The 27,239-nt window shown below is 39.4% G+C and overlaps 1 protein-coding gene across 3 annotated transcripts in view; it reads left to right on the plus strand.

Moving 5' to 3' along the window:
- Window positions 1-27,239, plus strand: part of LOC149204863 (PGR5-like protein 1B, chloroplastic) — a 261,252-nt gene that overhangs the window by 129,471 nt on the left and 104,542 nt on the right. For all 3 annotated transcript variants that reach the window (XR_016252393.1, XM_089394812.1, XM_089394811.1), the window contains exon 7: window positions 2,351-2,402. Coding sequence is in view for 2 of the 3 variants with exons in the window: in XM_089394812.1 (XP_089250938.1) it covers window positions 2,351-2,402 (52 nt within the window). In the remaining variant the exon portion in view is untranslated. The remainder of the gene's footprint in view (window positions 1-2,350; window positions 2,403-27,239) is intronic.

Genomic DNA, 27,239 nt, shown 5'->3' on the forward strand with positions numbered 1-27,239 from the left:
CTATATGGGAAAAAGGGGGATCAATTAATTGTTTAAATGTCAATAAATAATTAAATTAAAAAATGTCTATGAAGATAAAAAACTTAAAAAGAGAAAAAGTTTATAGTCACTTTATATGAGTGGGGAAAAGGCTTAAAAAAGGGGGAGAGCCATGGTATTTTGATGACCCATGGTATTCTAATGATAAAAGTTATAAAGGAGAATTGGAGCTCACTTTTGGGCATGTATTGGATATTTTGGAATTTTGATTTAGAGGGCTCCTGCAGCTGTGTGTTAGGGTGTGAGACCCTAGTGGAAATCAGTTTCAGTGATGAGACCATCCACCCTAGCTGATCAACATTGGTTTTAGTGGTGAAACTATCCACCTTAGCTGGTCAATGAGGAGGGATCATCAAATTCCTCACAGGTGCGCAATTGGAGAAATTTAATTGTAGGTGATCGTGGGAGCTGAAGGAGACACGCTTCATCACTATAGAAAAACTCATTTTATTTGGAGGCAGAATTATATTGCTTCGATTGTTATGGAAGAAGGCCGAATTTCATGGGGTAGGCCCAGCTTATTGGAGGCAGCTGAAGTAATTTGTGACAATAGTTGCATTCATCCTTGCAGCCAAATCATGCAAAATATTATAGCAGTTTCCAGGTTCCATTAATGCATTATGTATGAAATTTCATAATTTAGTTGAATAAAGATTTGGCTGGGTTAATTGGTGTTCAGTTGGTAAATTCTGTTCTATGTGGTGATCTCTTGATTTATTGCATGAAGTTTCTCCTTATTTTCATGCCAAATAGGAAACTATTGCTTGCAAAGTGTTTGTAATAATTCCTGAAGAAAAAAATTAAAGATCTTAGCAAATGTGTGCATTAATTTGCCACTAGAATTGGCCCATTCTATAAAGGGGACATTACATGACCCATAGGCCCTATGAATGCTTTTGCTTGCTTTACACTTAATCTCCATCTTGCCATAGTTATTATAGGCTTGTGTGGGTGGATATAGTTTGTAGGAGCCTTGGGGGGTATTTAGCTTTAAGTCTCTTAGGGTTACTTAATCCCCAACTCCTACTAGGAAGCTTCCCTTGTAGTGGCCGGCTGTCCCCACTAAAATAGAAGAGGGGTAGTTGCTGAGGTGATGAGTTGATAGTGGTGACACTTCTGTCTTGTTGTGCAAGTTTCTTGCTTGGTAAAGGCTTTGCACCAACGTGCACGATTTTGCAGCAATGCTTACTATAATGGTATGTCCCTATAATGTGATCTCATTCCACATTAATACAATCCTTCTCCCACATGATAACTTCTCCTGAGATTTATTTTAAAGATGCCTTAACCAGGATTTAGTACCATAAAATAAATCACACAAATGGTTTACACAAAGTTATAGAGAAGAAAAATATATTGAAGAATAGGATCATAAAGAATAAAAGACATTGCTATCTCTCATGAATGAAACAACCAACCTAACTTCATTAAAGTAAGACATCATTAATGTCATTTGTAAATGATGACTTCAATTATTAATCCTATGACTACATACTGTCTTATAAAATGGTATATCAGAAGATCCACGCAGAATCAAAGTTATCAGAGATTGCAAACTCCAGTAAGTGTTCAAGGGCAAGAAGCTTTCCTACGATGAAGAAATTTCTCTAGGGGATTCTTATCATTCTCACTAATAGCATTTCCACTATTGGAACCGCTAAAAAAGATCAGAGGCTGCAATGCTCCGAAAAACAAGCAGCAGCCTTGAATTACTTAGAGGGAAGATTAATAGAAGCTCTCATAATAAGTTTGTCATATCCATAAATGTCCTTCATTATTTGTATAAAAACCCTTCTTATGTGTTGATATATATGAGCCAAATATGAATCTCGTGCATACACATTAATTAATTCTGTTTATGTCTTTCCAAACCGTGTAACCTGGTGGACAATTACATCACAAATATTCTAATTGTCTTTTTTTCTATTTTTGGATTTCATGATAGAATGTTGGATACATGGAAAATGGCTTCTTAGTTTTGTAGTTGATTGATCTAATTCTATTCTCGTGTGCTTTACCCTGTTTTTGTCCCGAATGTTCTCACTGTAATGTATGCCTTGCCTTACCTCCTAATTTTGAACCTATTTACGAATCCGTTTTCAGAATTTTGGGATGTTGCTTTTCCATGTCAAGTTCAGTTGGACTAAGCCATAACTTTTATGTTTCTATAGTTGCAAAAGGTTTATGTTATTACCTTTGGATTAAAGTTTGATGGTAAATTTGCCATTACCGTTTTCCTGTACACAAATTTTGATGTATTTTAGCATGGCAGAGGGTTTTAAAATACTAATATGCCTTCATAAACATGCAGGGTTTTCTTTCTAGATGACATTACTGGGTTTGAAATTACATACCTATTAGAGGTAACGAATTGCAACCCCTTTTAAAGCATATCACGATTGAACTTTTTAAAGAAATATCTCTTGATTATTGAATAATTTATGGTATATATTTTCCTTGGTGCAAATTTTCATGAATATTGTATTTTGATATATATATGTTATAACATATATACTTCTTGTAGGGATTGCGGGGAAAATTTTAAGGATAGAAATTTAGGAACTTTAGCAAATCTTATTAGTCTTTAACATGCAAACTTTAAAATGTGTAGCAATTTTTTTGAAAAAATAATTAAATGATTTTATATAATCTTTGTAAAATGCCTTTTTTAAGGTAAAATAATTTTATACTATAAGTTTGGCAAAATCATTGAAAAAAAAAATGGAAATTAGGAAATCTGTTTTCTGAGAAAAACATGGAAAATTAGTTGTTAGCCCTAAAATTTTCTCTGATAGATTGATCAGGAAGTTTCCAGAAAGACCAAGGCAACTGTTTAAACTATGTGTCATGAAAAATTCCCTTAGTCAGGTTCATGCTTTATTTATATTTTATTTAATTTTCTTTGTTGATAGTTACAATCTGTAAAAGTAAATCTGATAGATAAGATTGTACAAGACCTCAAGGGTACAGTGTAAAAACATTAACGGAGCAGGATGGACAAATAGCACAAGGGGAAACGCTAAAGGACTTGAGCCCATATTAGGGTGGAAATATGAAGGTGCTTGGGCAGCTGCCCATACTTGTCAACAGACCATCCATCCCCATGCCAGGCCTAGGGCATGGAAGAACGTGTGAACCCGCTTTTTTCAGCTCATGATTTACTTTAAGGCTATGTTCGACATAAGCAATCACGCAAACAAACTCTAGCTTGGGACTTTATCCCTATTCAATTCCAGAACCCAACTCAAGTGGAACTTGAATTCTTGCTGCAGATTCAGCTTCGATTAGGTTAAAATGAAGTCCACGATTTAGGGAATCTTCCCTTTTGTAAGTCCAGAATTTCTTCATTGATGAAATACCTCAAACGCTGGTCTAAATGGCGCAATACATTAAACTAGTGACATTGAAGTTCGAAGAAAAAAAAACAGTTGTGTACTTTAATCAACGTGGCTCAGACCTCGTCTGTTTGGAATGAGTTTGGCACCAAATGAAGAATCACATTCTGCAAATGTGCGTTTGTCCCTTATGAAGAGATCTTAGATACACGGTCAGTTGATCTGCATGGTACAGAACAACACAGTTCAGATCCATGTCTGGCAAACACAAACTTTGCTCTTAGGGTAAATTCACGACTTGTAGATGTGCTACCTGCCCAGGGCGCTTCTAATATTCAAGAGCGAAGGCTGAATGTGGGGCCTAAAATTATCTCATCCCTAGGAAAACTTGAATCTGTTACGAGAAATGATATCGTGATTTCTAATTCAGCCCAAAAAAGAACAATCAGTATGGCCCAACTCTGGTCTATCTCAAAAGTCTGATCCTGCTATTTCTGCCCCCAATAATGATGCTTTGAAATTCCAGATCTCAGATCACATTGTTACATCTTTCAAGGATAGAAAAATACCTGATCAAAATGGATTAGGCTCTAATGGGGGATCTGTAGAAGAGGAACATTAGTAAGAGTCAAACAATAGGTTTGAATTATTTGGGGAAAACATTGGTGAATATGTTGAACAGACAAAAAAATTGGAACAAAGAGGCATCATCATGTATTTATTTTTGAGTGGGCCTAATGGTTAAGAGCATGTGTTTCCTCCTAAGAGGTCATGTTCAAAACTAGAATGGGTAGAGAATGTATGCCTTCTAGACTTGGGAGTCAAATCGCTGCACAGAGGTGGGTCCCTTGACCCACAAACAAGGGGGTCTCATACACCAATTTGGTGTCTGGCTTGGTCGTGAGCTTAAAATTGGATAATAATAATAATTCTATATGATTACCAACCAGCCTAGATTCATCTAACTCTGGATCTATCATGCGCCGATAGGGATCAAATCAGTGTGGCCCAACGCTGGTCTATCTCAAAAGTCTGATCCTGCTATTCCTGCCCCAATAATGATGCTTTGAAATTCCAGATCTTAGATCACATTGTTACATCTCTCAAGGATAGAAAAATACCTGATCAAAATGGATTAGGCTCTAATGGGGGATTTGTAGAAGAGGAACATTAGCAAGAGTCAAACAATAGGTTTGAATTATTTGGGGAAAACATTGGTGAATATGTTGAACAGACAAAAAAATTGGAACAAAGAGGCATCATCATGTATTTCTTTTTGAGTGGGCCTAATGGTTAAGAGCATGTGTTTCCTCCTAAGAGGTCATGTTCAAAACTAGAGGGGGTAGAGTATGTATGCCTTCTAGACTTAGGAGTCAAATCACTGCACAGAGGTGGGTCCCTTGACCCATAAACAAGGGGGTCTCATACACCAATTTGGTGTCTGGCTTGGTCATGAGCTTAAATTTGGATAATAATAATAATTTTGTATGATTACCAACCAGCCTAGATTCATCTAACTCTGGATCTATCATGCGCCAATAGGGATCAAATCCGTTGAGGTGCAAACATTTTCTCACACTGTGATACTTTTTTCTACGTTTCCTGTGAACATGTATTCACTGAGTTTTCATTGTAGAATATTTAGGGTTTGGTATTAAATTATCGAAGTCTCTGTCTTTTGAATCATTGCAGCCTCCATCTTTTGGATGTTTTCATCTGATCTTGTTGTTTGGTCTTCATTTTCTCAACCCATAATGCCTAGTGCACTGGCATTTTAAACCAATAGAATTTTAGTTGACACTTCACATCATTGTCTTGGGCCTCCTACCATTAATAGAAGTTTTCTACTATTCTTTCTTTTTCCCATAAATGTCGTAAGTGCTTGCCAATGCTGGTGCGACATTGGCAAGTGTGATTGCTTTACCAAGTAAATATGGATTTCACCTCCTAAATATAAGAAGTATTTTTTATTTCATTATATGCACAAAGCTAATATTCTATATATAAAAATGATTTAATGCTAACTTTTTCTTAATTCTAAAAGGACATGTGCCAACTCCACATTGAACACGGATGGACAAAATCACACATCACCCTCATACTAGGCTATAGAATGTGCCTCTCGGTGCAATGAAGAGGAATTTAATAAATGGTGTAAGATAAGATAAGATAAGATAAGATAATTATATTTATGTCCAACTAATGACCACAAAGTAGGTCAAAGGGACTGTTGAGTACAATGATGTCCATACGAAGCAGGAGAACCAAACCGTCTCCTAAAAAACAAGACACAATGCATGAAGTAAATCAACATCTGGTCCTAGTAGAGAAGATATAGGAGCTAATAAGTTTGAGGATCAAACCCATCTCTCCTAACATCCGAGGCTGAATGAAGAACACTGAAGAAACTCAACAAAGTCTGTTGGCCTAATGAAGAGCTGGTGGAAAGTGTAGACTGTCCACTAAATCGTTGCCTGGGGGGTTTGCGCGTTGCTGAGGTCTGGAGGACCTAGTTCATCTCCTAGGAACGGATCTGAGACGGATTTGTTGCTGAGATCTCGTGTGGTGGGGTGAGGTCCCACGGATCCTCACTGATCTAGAGTCTAGATACGTACTGGTATCAATTGGTCTCTTGGTATCCCTGTCTGAAGGTAGTACATTGAAAAATGTCGTGATCCTCTGTGTGGGGTCTGGTCTGATGGGATGCTGAAGAATATACCTGAGAGCCTCCTGCATATATAGGGCCAAACATCTCTGATTGGGATACTCGAAAAAGTCGACGAGGGTCCGAGAATCTCTAAACAAGCAATGAAACCTTCCTTTGATCTCGTAGTAGACAGGACATCCAAGAATGAAGTGCACCTCAGTCTCCAGTTCCTGTAAATGACATACCTCGTAGATTTTGTCTGGTCTATCCACCTGGTGGTCCATCTCTACCCGAAGTCTATGAGAACCTACTCTGAACTGGCCTAGAGGAATGCAAAGAGCATGCATCCAGTGGTGAAACATACACTGGGGTTGAACAATGAGCCCGTCTCTCAACTCCAAGAAGTGCTTTGCGTAGAAGGCCATCTTTGGGCGCAACCCTCTCAGAGGAGTTGCACAAGGAAGTCTAGGTGATGTCCTTTTCATATTGGGGCTTAGTATCCAAGTGTCTTTGCCTCATATGCAATTCTAAATCTACTATGAGACAAGTGTGAAGCATCCCCAAATGCCTCCCTTGGCCATCCAACACTACCCATGAGATTTCTCTTCTTCATTAAGCATTTGCAAGGCCAAATTTAACCTTTGGTGGAAATATATTATAGAATTTACATGCATATATAAAATGGAAATAACATTGATATCACAAAGTTTTTGATTATACATCTAAGTCAACACATTAACAAAATAGAAAAGCATTCCACAAAAAGAGAACCATGAATACTTATCTGCAATTAAAGCCATTTCCAGCAAACTAGTTGTTGAGGAGTGATTTTCCACGCAACCATCAGAAGTAGGTTTGGTTCCATACCAAAGCTAGACCATGATAACAATAGGGTGGAGGAATTTCATATGGGGCTCTAAACTCACTCAGCCCAATCCATTACTGTCATGGCAAGCCATCTACTTACAACAAGGCTTGTCAGGTCCTCATCCAACCATTATACTTAACATACCACTCTCTTCCATCACCCAACACGACACAATGGAGACTTACTCTTTCTTTGCTCAAAGTCCCTTAGAGTACTCTTCCCTTATAATGCTCTTCAGGTTGTGCAAAGAAAGTCCAATATGTGCTAGTCATAATTTGGAACAAAAGATCGTCAACCTCAAGCAAGTCAATGAGCAACAATAATAGGGTTGTATATCTGAAGGTGTTGAATAAAATACTGTTGACATTCCATGCATGTTCTCCCTCTCTTCAACCATCCTATTTTTCTTCCACATTTTGACCCATAACAACTAGGGAAAAACATCTCCATAACATGGGACGTTGTCTCCTCTTTCCACAAATTGTTCCTTCTCCAATGATAAAATACAATGCATAGAAAAAACCTTTTTTTGCATGGGACCTTCCCCTTTTCCCAAGGATATGACACCTGTACTTAGTACACATATTCAAGTCAAAGATATATGGGATAACTTGTAAGAAGCATGAGCAGGGAAGAATAGTACTCCAAAGGACAATGATAAGGTTAAATCATCCAACCACCTCCTTTCCTCTTCCCTTGTTTTGGTATAATGGCTCTCTTGTTGCTCTCTTAACCCACCATTTTGATATATATATATATATATAGGACACGTCCCTTAGGGTCTCGTGTCCCGTATTCCTTTTGTTGGACACGACATGAGCGATGAAACGCGTCAGACATGATTTTCCTTGTGTCCTAAAATCATGACACGTTTTTGGACTGTGTCGAAAATGTGCCCTAGCGTATTTCGATTTTAGGACATGTGCTCCACGACAATCCCCAATTTAAAACGTCGCGTCTTGGTTTTTTATCATTTTTTTGTCTCTGTTCGTGAGGTATTCTGGAGTCCAGTTCATTGTTTGCATTTTCACATCTTGCTGGAGTTGAGACAACACTTTTCACCTTTTGCTCGCACAACTAATCAAACTCGCTATGTCTTTTTTGAAGGCCACAGACTAGCGCGAATCAACCTCAGACTAGCATGAATCAACTAGGTAAGATAATAATTTTATTTTTAAGTTAAATGAGTCTGGGTATGAATGCATCTGGTGAGGACCAAAGAGAACGATACGTTGCGAGTCGCCATATGCGCATGGCCTAATCCTGTTCCTTTTTCATTTGGGTGTAAGCACAAAAAATAAGAATTGAAACTAAAAATATAGTTTGTACTATGTGGGAAGTTATGAACCTGAACCAACATGATAAAGAAGGGGTTTCTGAACCTAAGTCAACATTATTTAACTTTGTATAGATTGGTTGTTATATAACTTTGTATTGGTTGGTATATAACGTTATATCATTGATGTAGTAAATTAACAAACTAACTAGTTCTAAATTTGTAAATACTAATTCATATCTATAGATGTTTTAATTTCTAAAAAGTATGGATCAGGCACTATATTTCAGTATTATATATATATATATGAGCATATTGTGGAAAATATGCCCACCACAGCATAACCTATCCCTCCACTTGGAATCATATGCATTCACTAGTTATGCCTTGGCCTTGAGCTCCACACTAGCAATATTTACAATGGATCTCATATATTTATAGCATGGGATCATTATATCTCTTTCCCCTTCACTTCAATCCCATCACTTAAAATACCTCACACAACAATATGTGATTTATTGCATATTATGTTCTAGGGATCAAAATTGAGATATTACATTTGCCTCCTCCCTTGCTGGAATAGCACCATCTTTGGTGTTCTTTTCCTTCCAACAATAAGACCATGTCTCCATGTCTTTTACTTGCATCCACAATGCTATTATCTTCATTGTAACTTGCATTTGGTGGTTATCTTGGATAACAATGGCCCACACTTTTGCTATTTTGACATGCTTCCAAAGCCTTAGTATTTCAAAATATACCTACAACAATCATCAAAGTAAACATGCATATCATAGCCATTTCTATCTAGTAGTTATCCCATTCTTAGAAATTTTTAAATTCATCATTGAAGCATATGTTTTTGTAGCATAAGATTAAGTATGCAAATCAACTTTGTAGTTATCTATGTGAATATATCTTTGCTCCACTAGGCTACCACAGGCGAGATGTGACTCACTGTCTTCTTTGACGTACTCAATTCATTCAACGCGCCTCTTTTTTGTTGTACATGCTTTTCTAGGCTTAGGCATCCCTTTCTTTGCTAAATAATCTCTCAAGCAGTCTGTCTTGTTAAAGCTTTCACATGCCAAAAAACTGCGATTTTTTAGCAAAACGATAAATCACCCCTTAAAAATTGCGATTTTATGTAAGCTGTTGGAGAAGGGAGGAGAAGGGTTTGTGGACATCCTTGTTGATTGTGGAGGAATGTAAGAAACCATCATCAATCCACCATCAAATTTTTTTGCAAGGGGTGAGCTTCATTTGCCAAAACTATGGTGAAGTTCCATTGACATGTATGTATCTAAATCCCACTATCTTAATGCCTTTTTTTTCACTATTTTTGTTTTCTTGCTTGCCTCTTTGCTTGCTTTCATTTTGCCATGATTTTCATGCCCATAAAAATGTAAGGGTTTTTAATTTTTTTTTTTAATGGGACAACTAGCTTGAATCAATTTTTTTTCCATCTTCCTATTGTCATTTTTAGTTTCTAATGATCTAATATAATTTTCTAAATCTTTGATAATTGATTTATTAAATCAGCAAGCTGTTATTTTTTTTAGTGGGGGTTTAATGCAATTTTCTTGTGTTTGTTGTGCCTTAGGTTTGAATTTTAAAGTTGTCCACTTCCATTGCAAATATGCCAAAGGTTTTTTGGCAGTATGGGGAACCTGTATGTGACATCTAGAAAAAACTACATTGCAATTTATTTGGGAAGTACATGACAGGAGGGGATTTTATGTTGAAATTCCATCTAGCTAAAATCCCTAGCAGAGAAGTTGGGATTTGTAAAGAATCTAGCCTAGAGATTATGAGAGCTGCGAATGATGCAATTGTTGAAATTTCTAAGTCTGACCATTAGAAATTTTATCTGTGTTCTTCTGGTTTATTTCTCCTACTTGTTAATTACGAACAAGCTATTTAAACATATAAACATCGAAATAAACACAATACAATCTCAACCATTTACAAATCAACTGCTGAAAGAATAGCAAACACGCAAGTGACACCGTTATTTTTGGACAACTTGTCCCCGAAAAAACCCAATGCGGGAAAATTGGTGCAACAATTTTGAGGGTTTATTTTATTATGCAGTCTATCCTTGAGTACAATTGGGTACCAAACTGGCTCACCCAACAGAGAAAAATAACTGACAATAATACCTCTCTATTTGGAAGTAGATATTCAGAAAATCTGCCCCACGAAACCCTCTCTAGCAACCTCTGAAGCTTAGCATTAGCCCACTTGGCCTCAGCGTGAGCCTGGAACCATTTGCGTCAGCCCTCTGAGGCACTGCACAACCTCTACGACCCTCTGCGTCAACCCTCTAAGGCACTGCACAACCTCTACGACCCTCTGTGTCACTCTTGCAGCCTTTGCGTGGATGACGTGGGCCCTTCAGGTCTCTGCTCTATCTCTATTGGGCTTTGTGTGTTCCCTCTGGCTCAGCGTCTGCCTCTCTCTACCTTTGTGCTGGTCTTTCAGCACTCTTTGCCTCTCTGTCCAGTACTCACTTCTCCTCGCTGCAAATTGATCACTGATTTGACTTTTCTTAGCAAACCCCGCTCTAGAAAATCGAATGACTGATCACTCTGGTGTATATCCAATTGACCCTCAAGCCTCCTCTTATACTTTTCCTGTGGGTCCTTCAACGACCGAGATTACATCTCTAATCAACGGCTAAGATTAGATTTGGCTTGATCCATGTCTTTTAGAACCTTCTAACCCAGTTTTATATTAATACCCATTAATATTTTATTTTTCCTAAGTTTAGACTTAAGACTCCATTAAAAATATTAATTATTTTAATATCTCCTAAAGTAGGTAAAATCTGCCCAAACCATTTCTGGGTCTTGGAGATCTTATGTGCTTTATCCTCCCAACCAATTTTCATGGCTAGAGCACATCCGATGCTACCCTAAATCAACACTCCCTCTTAGCGAGGACTGTGCTCTAGTAATACTCCAATTGAGCATCACTCTAATTATACGGCACCGGTACCTGTGCTGATGCTAGGCCTCCCCGTCCAACATCCTCTGCACTGTTGCATCCTGTATTGCTGCCCATGGCCCTGCCACTGCCACTATTGCATCTCTACACAGATCCCTCTGCATCTATGCTGCTGTTGGTCCTTTCTCCCAACAGTGCATCTGCACTGCAACCCCTTCTCATCATGCTGCATTGTGCTACTGCTAACTGCTACTGCATTGCAACTCAATTACTGAGAAGTAACTGATCCACCCAATTGCTGACATCCCTGTCAGGCTAGAAACACTTATGATGTTGAAGCTCTCTCCACCGCTATCAAGTGCTCCCTCTACTGCCTCTGTGCTGTTGCAATAACTCCCTGCCTCTCGCACTGTTGCAAACCTCTTTGTGCCATCCTGCACTGTTGTAACCCTCTCTGAGCCTCTCGCACTACTATAGCCTGATAGCTCTGTGTTGATCGGGACTACTGCATTGTAGCACTCTCTACCGCTTCATCTGCATCTGTTTCTACTGATATCCGCCAGTCCTGTTACTCTCTCTTTGGGGCTCCCGTAGCAAGGTATAATCCAAGAGTTTGGGTACCTTAAGGATCTTGCCCCTCATTGCTTGTAGTCCTCCTGACTATAGCTCAATGTCTCCCCGCCTCTTCTCTAGAGGTACATGAGCACTCATGGCACAATCGTCATCCTCCTCTACCTCCTTTTCTGCCTTCGCTGGCACTGCCTTGGAGCCAGACACCTCTCCCTTGTTCTTCTTACTCGGACAATGTTTCACATAATGACCCAGTTCCCCACAATTGAAGCACTTGACCTTGGAGAGGTCCTTTTTCTTCCTCTTCTCCTGTTTCCCCGCATATGCTAGAGTAGCATCCTCTTCCTCTTCCTTCTTGATTCAGACTCCTTTGCTGCTACTTCCCATATTGCTCAGCCGTCTGATCTCTTCTTGGCAAAGAGTCGCCCACAATTCTTCCCAATCTGAAAGATTCGCCTTGCCCAGTATGCTCTGGACAAATGTCTCCCACTCTTCGGAGATTGAGTTTAGTGCGGTCCTCAACATCAACTCTTGATTTGGCGTGGCCCCTATGGAAGTCAGTTGGTCCTGGATCTCCTTCAACCGACCGAGGAAGTGATCTATTTGCTCCCCTTTCTGTATCTGGTATGACCGCAGTTGATTCTCAAGTAACATCTTCCTCTGCATGGAAGTATGCTGGTACAACGTCTTCAAGGTGTCCCACATTTCCTTTGTCGTATCTTTCTCGGCAATATGTTGGACCACATGATCCTTGACCCCATCAAATGATGCATTTCGCCTTGGCCATTGCCTCCTCGTACTTGTCATTATTAGTTGGGTCAGCTGGGATAGCCATTGTTCTCAAGGCAAAGGCCCTGATTCGATATCTATCTAGAATGGACAGGATCCTGGCCTTCCAGACCACAAAGTTGGACGCCCCGTCCAGCCTGTCCTGATCCCTCAGTCCATTCATGGCCATCTCTCTGCTCTTCCTTTCGACTCCTCCGAGTCTCTACTTCCCTCTGGAAGTTCTCCTCTGAGTCGCTATTTCTCGTCTCGAAGTTCTCTGCTCGATTTCCCTCCTGGAAATCTGCTTGCCAATCGTCGAGTCGCACCTCTCCGATCTCCTGTGCACCTACAACACTGATCCGAATTCCTTGGCTAGAAATCTGCCTCGGTAGCGACTCCCTCTACCTTGGTTTTTCCCGTTAGGTACTGTTCTGTCCACAACGCCCCACCAACTTCACTTCTCGCAAACTGCCCACAACTTCCTAAACCCCAGCAACAAAAGGACTGAGCCTCTAGGCTCTGCGCAATCCCGACACTGGTTGAAATGCTCCCCTAGCCAACTGCGTCAACCCTCCTGGTCTTTGTGTGGCTCTGCGTGAGTCTTTTCTGCCCTCCTCAACCTTTGCGTTGGCCTCTCTCTGGCCCAGACTTATGACGCAGTCCCTCTACGTCAACCCTTCTCCGTTGCTTTCTGCTAGGAACAACTTCTGTCACTCGGGAGAGTTGTTTCTACTGCAAATGCTCTGTTTCAGCTAGTGCCTTCAGCTCTCCTGTGATCTGCAACAATGCTCTGATACCATGTTGAAATTTCTAAGTTTGACTGTTAGAAATTTTATCTGTATTCTTCTGGTTTATTTCTCCAACTTGCTAATTACGAACAAGCTATTTAAACATATAAACATCGAAATAAACACAATACAGTCTCAACCATCTATAGATCAACAGCTGAAAGAATAGCAAACACACAAGTGACACCGTTATTTTTGGACAACTCGTCCTCAGAAAAACCCAATGCGGGAAAATTGGTGCAACAATTCTGAGGGTTTATTTTATTATGCAGTCTATCTTTGAGTACAATTGGGTGCCAAACTGGCTCACCCGATAGAGAAAAATAACCGATAGTAATACCTCTCTATTTGGAAGCAGATATTCAGAAAATCTGCCCCACGAAACCCTCTCTAGCAACCTCTGAAGCTTAGCGTCAGCCCACTTGGCCTCAGCGTCAACCTGGAACCATCTGCGTCAACCCTCTAAGGCACCGCGCCGCCTCTACGACCCTCTGCGTCACACCTGTAGCCTCTGCGTGGATGACGCAGGCCCTTCTGGCCTTTGCGCTGTCTCTGTTGGCCTCCATGTGTTCCCTCTAGCTCAACATCTACCTCTCTCTGCCTCTGTGCTGGTCTCTCGACACTATCTCTACCTCTCTGTCCAGTACTCACTGCCCCTCGTTGCAAATTGATCACTGATTCGACTTTTCTTAGCAAACCCCGCTCTAGAAAATCGAATGACTGATCACTCTGGTGTATATCTAATTGACCCTCAAGCGTCCTCTTATACTTTTCCTGTTGGTCCTTCAACTGCCGAGATTACATCTCTAATCAATGAATAAGATTATATTTGGCTTGATCCATGTATTTTAGAACCTTCTAACCCTGTTTTATATTAATACCCATTAATATTTTATTTTTCCTAAGTTTAGATTTCGGAACTCCATTAAAAATATTAATTATTTTAATATCTCCTAAATCGGGTAGAATCTGCCCAAACCATTTCGGGGTCTTGGAGATCTCATGTGCTTTAGCCTCTTCAACAAATTTCATGGCTAGAACACATCCGATGCTACCCTAAATCAACAACAATTAATGCAAATGACATAAAGAAAGCAGAGACAGTTGCAAATAACGCCGAAGAAGCAGCTAGAGCTCTAAGACTATCTACCATTGATGGTGGTGGGAGGAGGTCTATGACTACAACTCCCAAGAGGTTGTCATCTTTTTTTGTTCCATGAACCAAAACTGGAGCACAACCTTCCATCAAATCAGTGATAAAAAAAAATGAGAAGCAAGAAGTAGACAAGGTTATGGGGAGGTGTCTTTTGTAGAGTGACTTACTTCTTAGCATCACAAAAAACAATACATTTTGGCAGCCAATGTGTGATGCCATCACTGTGGTAGGCTATTTTAATGTCACAAATAAAACCATTCACAATTCAATCCAAGATGTAAACATAGTATGTGCAGGCAACGCAAGAACTATTCTACTTCCTAAAGTAATTAAAACAATTACTGTTTAATCTTATTCAAGAAAGGGATCTCAGCTTATATTTAAAACTAATACTAGGAATGTAAAACAATTGATTAATCTATGGAAACTAAAACAAAACACACTTGGGCTTAAAATCCATCTAGCTAGTCTTTATCTTAAATCCCTTTGCTCAGCGTTGGAACACAACCTTTTGCTGCTTAGGACAATGTTCATGTGTTCTTTTGCAGGTTGGATTTGACGAATGAAATCCTAATGTTTGCTCGAGCAATGATCCTAAGATAAAACCTTTAACAAGTCTCAGTCAATACTGCATGGAAAAACATAAAAAGCACGAGTAGGATGTACAATGCAAAGGAACTATACTTTTGTCATCAATAAATCACACTGAAACACTCAATTCATAAACACCAATGCTAGATTTTCTTGGAACAAAGTACTATATATATGTTGCACAGAGCAACTGTGTGACAATGATTAAACCCTACCTATCATAACAAACTATATTGTTATTCAAACCATAGATCAAACATAAACATGCACATAAACATACCAATTCTGATTAATCTTGGGATCATAAATTAAGTGTTGCGAATCGATTTCATAAATTTAATATAAGAATCAATATTGTTTCTCAGAACTCAAAGTATTCTTATCAACTTGAGGATGTCATCAAACTTGTGACAAGGCACACATTCATGTCTTGATATCGCGTAAAGTTTATATTGAAGGAAAGAAACCAAATCAGTATGAAATAATATCACTCAACTTTAAAAGTTTAATACTTTGATATGACATTTGGTTGATATTAGAGGATGAATGCTTTAATCGAATATCTGAATATAAATGTGGTTTCGAGTCAAACACAAAGATACAAAAATCATATGTCATAAACTTTAATACATAATCAAATTAATATCAGATCTGAGTCCTATATGTTGTCACGACTCAAAATCGAACACACAACATTCCCTGTTATGCATCCAAACACAATAATGACCACAACAATTATCAAAATACAAATCGATGAAACATTGCAGGAAATTGAATGTGTACTAGGATGAACTTTCTATATATATATATATATATATACGAGATTACTAAAGTATAGATCAGGTACGCAACTATGTGATGGGCCCTTCCCACAGGTAACATCTGGTTAAGATGCAATCACTGAGGAAGAAAGATCACAATGGCATCATGAATCAAACTAGGTTTATATTAACGAGAATCGTGTTACAATGAGCCTGCTAATGCATAACGTATGCAAATACAATCTCACAAAGTGTGAAACAAGAGTATGATCATAATTTCATTACCAATTACCCAATTAGCCTACCAGACTATTGTCTAGTTCTATATATATGAAAATTACATCAAGCTCTGCCTTCAAAAGGCCAATTTACAATGTTGAGGATCAATCCCCTATTTTAGGAGCAAGACTTCTCGAAGTGCTCGAAATACCAAAAATAAAACCTTCTCATGCTTTGAAACCTTCGCCATGCTGATCGTATATGTAGAGAGATCGACCATATCCCATGTATGTTATGTTCGACAACCAAAATAGGGTTTACTTATGAATCCACCACTGACCTGCGATAATAGAACTACTCGATACTTTGACTTGATCTCGGGCTTACTTGAAGGAGTTTGAGTGAGTGCCAAGGGGAAGGATACCATGTTGCAAGTGTGCCTCCAAAACCCATGAGCCAAATTCTTGTGTAGATGGTCATGCATAGGATAAACGATGACCTCGCGATCCCTTTGGTATTGGAATACTCATGCAGGTACTTGAAGTGAACTTCATTTCCATTATTTGAAACATAATCTCAAAAATCCACCTAACTCTAACTAAAAACTTAGGATTTCAATAAATTAAGCAATTATTACCTCATCACACTAGTTATGGGTGCTTTGGGTCAAAATCATGGGTTTTTGAGGCAAAATGGGCATAATAGGCATAATAGGTAAGGGAATAGTATAGGAAAAAGGTAGTTGGAGATGTGTCAGGCACTGTTACCCCTTCTTCTAGCAGGGGTATCTATAGCGAATTTTTTCACTTTCATTTGGTGAACAAGGATGGATATGAACAACAACCCAAAGTATGCATTCCATGATTATTTAGGCGATAAAAAAGAACCTTAGTAGATGCGATCCATTTCCAATGGGGAAGTAGAACGCTTAATTGAGGGCGGATATAGTGGCTAACAAAGATGCCAATATGACAAGAAGAGAAATCACTCCAATTTGTAGTCATAGATCCAATTTTGCAAGGAGAGGCAACACCTATTGAAACTTGAAAGAGTTTTAGATTTGGAGAAATCGAAGGCTTACATGAAGACAGCGAATCATGTACTGTCATTTTAGATTGCATGTGTTTTGAAGCTGATACAAACTTATCTCAAAACCTTAAAGGAAATGATAACAGTGACACAAGGGCACATGCTTCTTAGGTGTAGAGAGCAACAACTTTTGAAAATTCTTTTCAGTATATATGGTGCCATAAGTAAGTCTGCTTTGTTGAACCAGATCACCTTGTTGACACTAGCACTACTGAGTTTGATCTTGTCATAAGCTGTTGTTTATCATTCTTATCTAGCTAACATGTACAGGCTTGTGTGGCTTTTGTGGAGAATATTGGGTTGACATGGCTGCATCCAGATCGATACAATCATTCGTCAGTAGCTATAGGGAGTGATTGTTTTGTGTTCTTATAGTTCAAGAGTTTAACCAAAACCTTTATGGCAAAAAAAACTGAATTCCAGCTTGAAGGATTACCACAGGGTGATAGGATGGGACACATATTTCGAAAAGTGCCTCTATTATAGTTCTCTACTTGGGTTTCATTCGTTTCTGGTCCTAGGTCCAATTTCATGGCTTCTTGTTCCCCGAGGCTCGATGCTTTGCTTTGAAGATAATATCTTCAGCTGAAGTTGAATACTAGGGAAATTTTGGCGTCAAAGAAAAATCTAGAAACTAGTAGATCTCGCTGATTCGGGTTTGTGTCCTTCAGTAATGAATAGTCAATAAAGGATGCTCGACAATAGGAACATCACTCTTAATATAGCCTAGTCTAGAGGAAATAGCATTGCTAGTAGCAGCAGTGATTCACATGGATTTTGTGGAGGTGACCGTTACAGTGGTAGTCGTGATGGTGGCGACTGTTGTATGCGGTGGCATATCCCGCTATGGTGATGAGGGTGGTCGCAAGAGGAGATAGGAATGATGATGATGACAGTTAGGGTATATTTGCTGCAGCCGCTGCATGTGGAAAATTTCATATTTCAGCCACCTTTGCTGAAAGATTTTCGGCCTAGACTCCAAGATGCCAATTGATCAATATAATAGATACATTGCCTAGTCGTGTTTTTCATTAAACTATTTTTATGATAGTTCTTCGACGATTATCAACCTCGACTCCAAGATGCCAAGATGCCAATTGATCAATATAATAAGTACCTTGCCTAGTCGCATTTTTCATTAAACAATTTTTATGATGGTTCTTGGACGCGTTGACTCACTCATCCAACCATGGCGTTATTAGTTCGAGCAGGTGAAGGCACAAGCTAAGCCCCTGTACCTTGTCGTGGAACCATTCAAAGGGGTCGATTATTTAAACGATAAATTATTTTTTGAAGGGATGATCCATTTTGTTGTGGGCCCTCATTACCTTTTATTGTACACATCACTTTTTATTGTACATGTGGCCAAGTGACCTCTTTTATTTTTTATTATTATTTTATAATAATTTTTAGTTTCCACAAGTAGCCTAGATCTAGTCTTTTTAGACTAGGTCCAAGGAACTCCATAAATATAAAATATTTTATTGTAAAGGAGTTAAAGCCTGTCCAAGGAACTCCATAAAGATAAAAATATTTTATTGTAAAGGAGTTAAAGCCTGCTACAAAGAGAGGTGCTTTCTTCATTTGCATTCATGGTTGGATCATGAGAGCATTCCTCTCTCTTTGAAGATTAATGAAGACATCTTTTGAGGGTATATTTTGTTAATTTTTTTTTTTAATGTTTTTTTTTCTTTATATCTGTCTCGATGCATACTCTTCTAGCTATTCCTGGTAATCAATAATATTATGCTAAGGCTAACAATTTCTGCCATCGAGTATCTAATATGCCATGTGGAAGGAGCCAACTAGGAGAGTACCCCGCTTGAGTTTCTTTTCTTGTAGGTGGGTCGATCCAAGGAGCCAGGTTGTTTCTAAAGGGGAGCTCTGAATTGTGTAGGATTTTGTATTTTGCCGAACACAAAAATTAAACGTTGGTGATGCCACTCAGAAGAAAGGCTGCTCCTAAGCAGATTTGAAAGTTATCAAGGAGGTTAAGCAGCAGTGGGGGCGATTTCTATCCTAGACCAAACTCACTCCCTTGAATTTAGCCAATGATATCGACCTAAGAGGATCTCATTTTGCTACTCGGTTCACCTTGACTCCATCACCCTTCAAGGATACAGGCACTAGTCTTCAAGTGCTTCCATCACGTTTTTCTTTATCTATATAAAAACCTAAAACATTGTTTCAATAAGGCTATTTCTGACATCACCTTGCACTCTTCTAGTTAATCCCTAGTAATCCTAATAGGGGAGCTCCCCTCGAAGCCTGAGGAGAGCTGGGTGAAAGAGGCTAAGTTGTTGAAGTGATAGTGGGTGACTTATTGAGTTTCCACTTGGATTGTACGACGTGGATTAGAGCTTTCACAATCTCCAATGTACAATTTGAGGGGTAACATTTTTGGCGTCGTTGTCCGGGATTAAGCTCAATCAACTTGGTATTCAACAACATTTGAGTGTGTTTCTCAACATAATTGGATGGCGATTCCACAAAGGAGGGAGTTTAGCAACCAATGATATGATTGACCTAATTAGGGAGGGGAAGGGATCAAGGAATGAATTTTCAATGAAAGGCAATGCAAGGATCCTAGTGAGGTTTCTAGCCTAAGGGAAACCAAAGGCAAGAATTGGTCTTCGATCTAGGGCTTGTGATATCTCAAGATCCCACCGTTGGAATCTCATGAAATTTGGAGGGCTTCTTGAGGACACACCATGCAGCGGTGGACCAAAAATCGAAGTATTTGGATGGCTAGATCGTGAGATAATTGATGCCCTAGGTGACCTAGAGGACTAGACCTAGAGAAGAGGAAAGGGGAGAAGGAAAAATGTTGGAAGTAATGCTTCCATGTCAAGTGTAGATGTCATTTTGAGTCCCTAGGCATCAATCTAGAAGCTATTGGTTCCTATGTTATGAGTTGGAGTCGAGTCCATGTTGCTTGGGAGCGGGAGCGGGAGCGAAAACGGGAGCGGAAGCGACCATTTTCAGAAGCTCCCGGTTTGGGAGCGAATCCGGGAGTGATTTTTAAAAAATATATATATATATATATATATATATTTTATATTTTTTAATTTTTGATACATATATGTCAACAAAAACATGTAGAATGATGAATTAGACATAAAAAACATAAAAAAACATAGATTGATCATTGAACCATATCACATCAATCATCTAGAAATTATAATCGTCATCAACCATGTCCACAAGTTAGTAAAATACATATTACAACTGCAACATATTGAGTCTCATGAATCATGATTCATCAAATTCAATCTTAAAGTTTCAACTTCAAGCTTTCAAAATTGAAAATTCAATAACATTTATCATCATTGATCACCAAAGTTGTACTTGTAAGCTAAGTTTAACCATTACAAGAAGTAATATCTAAGATATTTCTAAATCCTAACTTCTAACTGTTAACATGATATGAAATGTTATAAATTCATAAAATGAAACATGAATAATGAAATGAAATGAAACAACTTTAGTCTTTCACGAAGCATCATATTCATAATTCACATCATTACCAATGAGTTATAATTGCCAAGGCCCAACTTCAAACTTCAAATTTTCATTGTCACAGTGATATATTGTTTACAAAAAATATCATTATGATATGAAAGATTCAAGAGTCAAGAGTCAAGGACTCAAAACTCAATAGTTATGAAAACTAAAGTCTAATAGAAACTAAAAAAGACAAGTAAACTATAAATCTACATGTGGCCCTTGCCACGAGAGTCTCCAGGAGTATAAGCAGGTCGTGGTGGTCTTCTAGGAGTCTCCCGCATAGACCGACGACCAGAACTAGAACCTCCACGTGAGGGTGTAGATGGAGGTGGCGACAGCAAAGGAACAAGACTCAGACCTCGAGCACTGCTACTGGATGGTGGAGGTGGAGGTGGAGGTGGCATGGTTGCTGCAGCTGCTTCATCTTCATCCCTTACAAGTTCCTCTTCCAGTTCTTCAATATGTACAATGCCATCCTCCAAATTGTCATCCTTTGGGTGATTGTCCCAAATTTTATATGTGGGATCCTCATAAGCCCGATCATAGTAATGACTCAACAACCTCAAGTTGTAGTGCACATAAACCAAGCTTTCTGCTCGGTTTTCATTGAGTCTGTTTCTTTTCACATTATGCATGTCGCTGTAGGTGCTCCAACACCTCTCTGCAGAAGAAGTATTTACAACCTGTGAAAGAACTTTTTTTGCCAATTTTGGCAAAAGTCCATGCCCGGCATATGTTTCCCACCATGTGAGAGTATCAAATCTATCTCTGTTGTCCATTGCATGGAAGTTACCATACAAACCAGTGCCACTGAAGTATCTACCTATTTCAAAGCGCACAGCGGCACATTCCTCCCTGTCAGGTACCAACTTTTCTAATGCTTCCAAATATCCTTTAGTTACCTCTGGATCTAAATGGGGTTTGGTCCTAACCCCACCCCCTGCTGCAGGTTGGCCCAACCAAGATGTAAAGTAGTATTTTGGCATAAGGATATACGCCAAGCAATGTAGTGGAAGATTAAGCCTATTCCACCGTCCACATACACAATCATGAATCAGTTTGTACAAGTTGGGATCTCTATTATGAACAATATCTTTTATTTCCCCCAACATGGTATCCATTTGCTCATACACCTCACCAATCACTGGTTTGTCTGTATCTGCAAACTGAATCATGTGATAAATTGGCTTGGTGAAATCCAATACCTGCCTCACACTTGTCCAAAACTGTCCATCAAGAGTGGCCTCCTCCACCATTTCAAAACCTCCCATGTCAGCTACATTTGTAGCCCTTTCCTTTAATACCTGCCAATGTGGACTTGATACCATGCTAGCTAATGCCTCTCTTACCTTCAAAAGGCGCTTGAAGGTGAGGTAATAGCTACCAAATCTGGTCTTCGCAATCTTCAACAACTCCAATCTCGAGTGACTGCGGAAAAGGCCATGGGTATTGCTATGATTTGTAATAAATTTTATCATTTGTTTGCCTTTCTTGTACAAATCACCAATCCATTGGTATTGTTCATTTTTGTTCTTGACAATATCATGCAACAGAAGGTTCAATGTGTGAACCAAACATCCAGACCAAAATATGTTGGGGTATTTATCCTCAATAATTGCTCCCGCTGCCTTACAATTAAGATCATTATTAGTGATGACTTGGATGACATTGTATGGGCCAATACGCTCAATTGTTTCAAGTAATGCTTCTGCAATGTTGATGGCGGTCTTGAACTTGTCTGAGTAATCATGTGCAACTAGAAAGATGGGACCACTAACAGACACAACAAGAACACTTATCAATGGCTTGCCTTTTAAATTTGTCCATCCACAAGATACAATGGACACCCCATGGTCAGTCCAAGAACTTGTCATTCTATTCAAAGAATGTGATATTTTTGCTTTTTCATGATCAAGGCCAACGGTTCTTGCCTTGTCATACCCAGGGCTCTTGTATCCTTTAGGGGCATCATTTATGGCAGAAACCATTTCATGCCAATAAGGTGAGCGAAGAACATTGAATGGTATCCCACATGCATAGAGAAACTTGTAAACCTTTGAATCCACATCATTCCTACACCCCTCATCAAGGAAATCTGATATGGTTCTACACCTTAAAGATGATGACCCTGTGCCTCCATATCCACTGCCTTGGGAGGATGCTGAAGGAGTTCTTTGTGATTGTGAGCTTGGTTCAAAGAAACCCCTTGATTTTTTTGATCTGTATTGGGCTTCCTCCTCTTCCCTTATGTATTTGGCTCTATCCGCTGCTGACACCGCTGTACAAGTTTTGATTCCTATTTGTTTGTCTCCATCCCATGGCCTTTTCCCGCAGAGGTGTCTTCTAGCACGGGTGTATGAACATGTGTAATTAGTGTTGCAACGGGGGCAATGAAATTTAGTGGTTCCACCCCTCTCCCTGTTTCAGCCCTGTTAACATATTTCCACAATGGAGTTTGGTCTTGTTTAGTTTTTTGAGGGTCATGTTCACCCTCCTCTAGCTCCTCCTTACCGGGGTTTTCACCAATTCGACTTTCTCCAGCTTCTTCATCCCCCTCTTCAGTTTGGCCCCTCTGTTTCCTACTCTCCAACACCATAATAACCATAAAAGGGACCAGGAAGAGGAAAATGCCCAGAAATATAGCCAGGTCCATGGTGTTTGATGTTTGTAGGGTTTTGATTCAAGAATCTGCAAATTAATTTAATTTATTGGGATTAATTAATTTAATTTATTAATTTAATTCAAATTCATAATTTTTAAACTCAATAAACTAAATTAAATTAACTAAATTACAACCTAACTAAATTAAACTAACTAGACTCACTAAATTACTAAGTTACTTACCTCTGCAGGCTTGCTCCTCGCTCCTCGCTCCTCAACACTTGCTCCTTGCTCCTCGCTCCTCAGCACTTGCTCCTTGCTCCTTTGCTCTTGCTCTTTGCCAAGCTCTTGCTCAATGGTTTGATAATGAAATTTTTTTATGCCCTTTGGGCTTTTAAAACATTTTTTTTTTTTTAAATTCAATTTTTTATTACGTCCGCGGAATTTTTTTCCGCCTAACTACTCTCGGCGTCGCGTGAATCGCTCCCGGAGCGATTTTTTAATGCCCGGGAGCGATCGGGAGCGATCTCTCCCCGATCGCTCCCGAGCTTAAAAAATCGCTCCGGGAGCGACGGAGCGACCGCTCCCCTATGCGCTCCCGAAAATGGTAGGGAGCGCAATTTTTTTTAAGGGAGAGCGCTCTCGAAAATCGCTCCCGTCCGGGAGCGATTTCGGAAGCGTGCTCCCGAGGCGCTCCGGAGCCGCTCCCACCTGGAGCGCGATTCGGGAGCAGGTTCGAAGGGGGGGGGGGGGGGCGCTCCCCCGCAACTATGAGTCGAGTCATGTCTGAGCCATAATTTGTTGGAGTTAGTGATCAAATTCTTATATATGTAAATGTCTTATGTGATCAATAAAATCTAGTGTGATTTGTATTGTGTAAAATATCGCTCTTTCCACATCTCTCAATTTCGAACATGGTATCGGAGCTAGATCTGGCTTGATTCCCTTACGGGAAGGCCAGGAAGATGTGAGAGAGTCTTGAGTGTTATTGTTTTGTACATACATAGATTAATATAGGTGTGTGATAGTTGATTTCTGTTGTGAGATTTATTTCTCCCTGTTTAGATCTGTGTGTGAGTGTGGTTTTGTAGATCTGTATCCAATAAATAGCCAACATTTCTCTCTCTACCTGCAAGCCTTCAATCGGATCCTGAGCCATTGTGCAAATTCTATTGATGAGAGGTGGAGACGGAGGTCAATTTCGTGGAGCTTGCATAGAACTGCAAGTACACATATGTTTCCAGAACCGAGAGCAACAATGATGCAGTTGTTGCTTACGAAGGAGTAAAGGGTTGTTTGTGCACATCATCCAATAATTTGAGGCTTAAAGTTTATGAGATGAGCGAATGAGCCAATGAGAATAACATTGACAACGGTCTGTGTCCTGGCAAGCATGGTTGTCGTCGATCTCTACAACAACGCAATTTCACCAAGCATGGGAATGGTGCTTTTACTTGTAATTTTTTTAATATGGTATGGACGAGATCTAGACAAGAATTTGGGATCAAGAGCTGCAGTGACAAAAGTAAATAGGGGCACATCATTAGTGGCCATGGTGGAATTCAAAGGACCTAGCGTTGATCTGCAGTTGGAGGGGATCAATGTCCATTACGGGCCTCGTGTTGTTGTAAAGAGCAGGATTGTGGTATGTGTGGTGAGATTCCTCAAGGGAATCCACTGAATATTTTTCCTCCTGCTGCATTTGTTCAGAAGGACTGTCTCGGTGAATCGCCTCTCACTGTGTGCAAGATCGATGTTGGATCTGGCATTCGTGTTCAACACAGATCAAAACTGTGCCTTGATGCTCTCATTGGGGTCATGCATGTCCAAGCTTAATAGAGTAAGTGGCATAACACCAAGGCCTATCTCCTCCAAGCTTGCGGCTGATAGGACAACGTGTTCTTCATGCAACAAATTTGTTTGGCGCTGCAATCTGTGTCATCTAATTGGGAAACAATGCTGGGACTCAACGTTTGGCTATTATGGTGTATGTCGTGAGCGAAGAAAAGGCACAAAAGGGAAACGTTGAACAAACTCCTTTAATTAACTTGCTTATGGATTTCCTTTTCCAGTCGGGTTGTGTCAATGTTGGGAACCAAGCTGGCATTAAAATCATTGTTGGCTACAATGGTTTGAAATTGTTTCTCTCAGCACTAAGCCTCGAAGTACATCTACATCAATTGTTCCCATCGCCTTGGGCTAGTAAGCCGAAAATTCAATTTTGTCTGAGCTGACAGAAACAAGGTCAATGTTCAGATTTATGCAGGCCTATTGAATTAAAATGTCTATTGTGGCAATGATTGTTTTCATGGGTCAATGTTTTAGGATTTGTTTGTGTGTCTAAATGTGTCTTTTATTTCGTGGTGTGGGTTTGATATTTAGTTGTGTGCAAATTCAGATTAAAGAGGGTTGTTGGTTCTTAAACTGGAAGCCCTGGTGTCCGAAACATCAATTCTTGTAAGGTCAAGTTGTTTGATCAACTTTTGAACACATTTAGTATCCATACCTCCATCCTAGCAACTAATGGATAGCTGAAAGCGAAATGTTCGACAGATGGTGGTTGGTCCATAGGATGGTTCATTACTTGATAGCTCTTATCACGGAAGCCCCGACGAGCCGAGGTGTCAATATTGTTGATCTTGCAAAGTTCATCAACGATGGTCAAAGGCGGTTACGTTTTAAATGGAGGTCAAGTGACAACTCGAAGATGTGGTGGTGAAAGAGCGGAGTTTGCGAGATTCCAGAGTGGATGTGAGTGCTGATGAAGACCAGTCAGACAAAGATTTATTTATTGTTGTAATATGTGATTTTCTTGTTATCCATGTAAGCATTAAGGGAGGGTGTTGGAAGTAATGCTTCCATGTCAAGTGTAGTTGTCATTGTGAATCCCTAGGCATCAATCTAAACGTTGTTGGTTACTATGTTATGAGTTGGAGTCAAGTCATTTCTGAGTCATTGTTGGAGTCGGTGATCAATTTCTTATATATGTAAATGTCTTATGTGATCAATAAAATATAATGTGATTTGTATTGTGTAAATCTCGTTATTTCCACATCTCCCAATTGCAAACAAAAATAAGTTTAAGGTGGACTAGTGCCTAATCCTTTGAGGAGATTGGAGTCAGGTAGAATTATGACTATGGACCTTTGAATTTTCTAGGCCAAGGAGGCTTCAATGACAACTTCGGTTGGCACTAGGGCAGCAACAAAAACAGCTTCAAAGATTTTATACTTCGTTTTGCAAGATAAATGGCTTGTCAAGATGAATTTCAGTAATGAAACATCCCTAGGAACATTCATTCATTATACATGGCCCATACATGAAGCATTCACTATCCAGAAACAAAATTTTCACAACTTTGCATAAGAGATGCAACAAATAAGCCCTAGTATAGCGAAATCCTAGCAACAATGTATTTGACAAAATCAAATAGAAAGAAGAACATTAAAATGTACTTACATGTGTAATAATATATCCAACCATCCAAAAACTTGCCATCAAGAAGCCCAAGACATATGAAAATTATCCAAACATCAAAATTCATTCCATGCTCCAAAAAATTACACCAAGAAGGAATAGCGAAAATCTCTAGAGAGATACAAGTCCAAAACCAAGTGATGATGCTAAAATGGATTCACATCATTTGTATTTATACACTTCTCATGAGTTTGATTTAGCTAATTACGCCTACATTAGCCCCTACAATAAAATAATGTGCAAAATAACTAACTTTTGGTGACAAGCCCACCAAACTAGCTCATAAACAAAAGAATAAGCCTCTCAAGAGGTCAAATAATAAACACTGCATGTCGTTAGGCCTTGGAGGAGGCCTAATGGAGTCCATATGTGCCATAATGTGTAGTTGAACTCCCAAAAGTAGTGGGAAAGTGGTTGGCCTCTTATAATAACCTGTGGTGCTCCAAATGACATGTGGGGCACACAAGTGTCCTCATGGGTCTCCAAACAAATCGAAGATGCCTGCAGATCACTTACAAGGGCTAGCATGGTGGTGTAGGTTATGCCATATCACAGTGTAAGTCCTGGATCATCTGCCATGTGTAGGGTGCAACTTTGG

The sequence above is a fragment of the Pinus tabuliformis genome, chromosome 1_2, assembly GCF_031772625.1.
Source record: "Pinus tabuliformis cultivar Carrire ecotype Pingquan chromosome 1_2, CPIR1, whole genome shotgun sequence".
Classification (NCBI taxonomy): Eukaryota; Viridiplantae; Streptophyta; class Pinopsida; order Pinales; family Pinaceae; genus Pinus; species Pinus tabuliformis.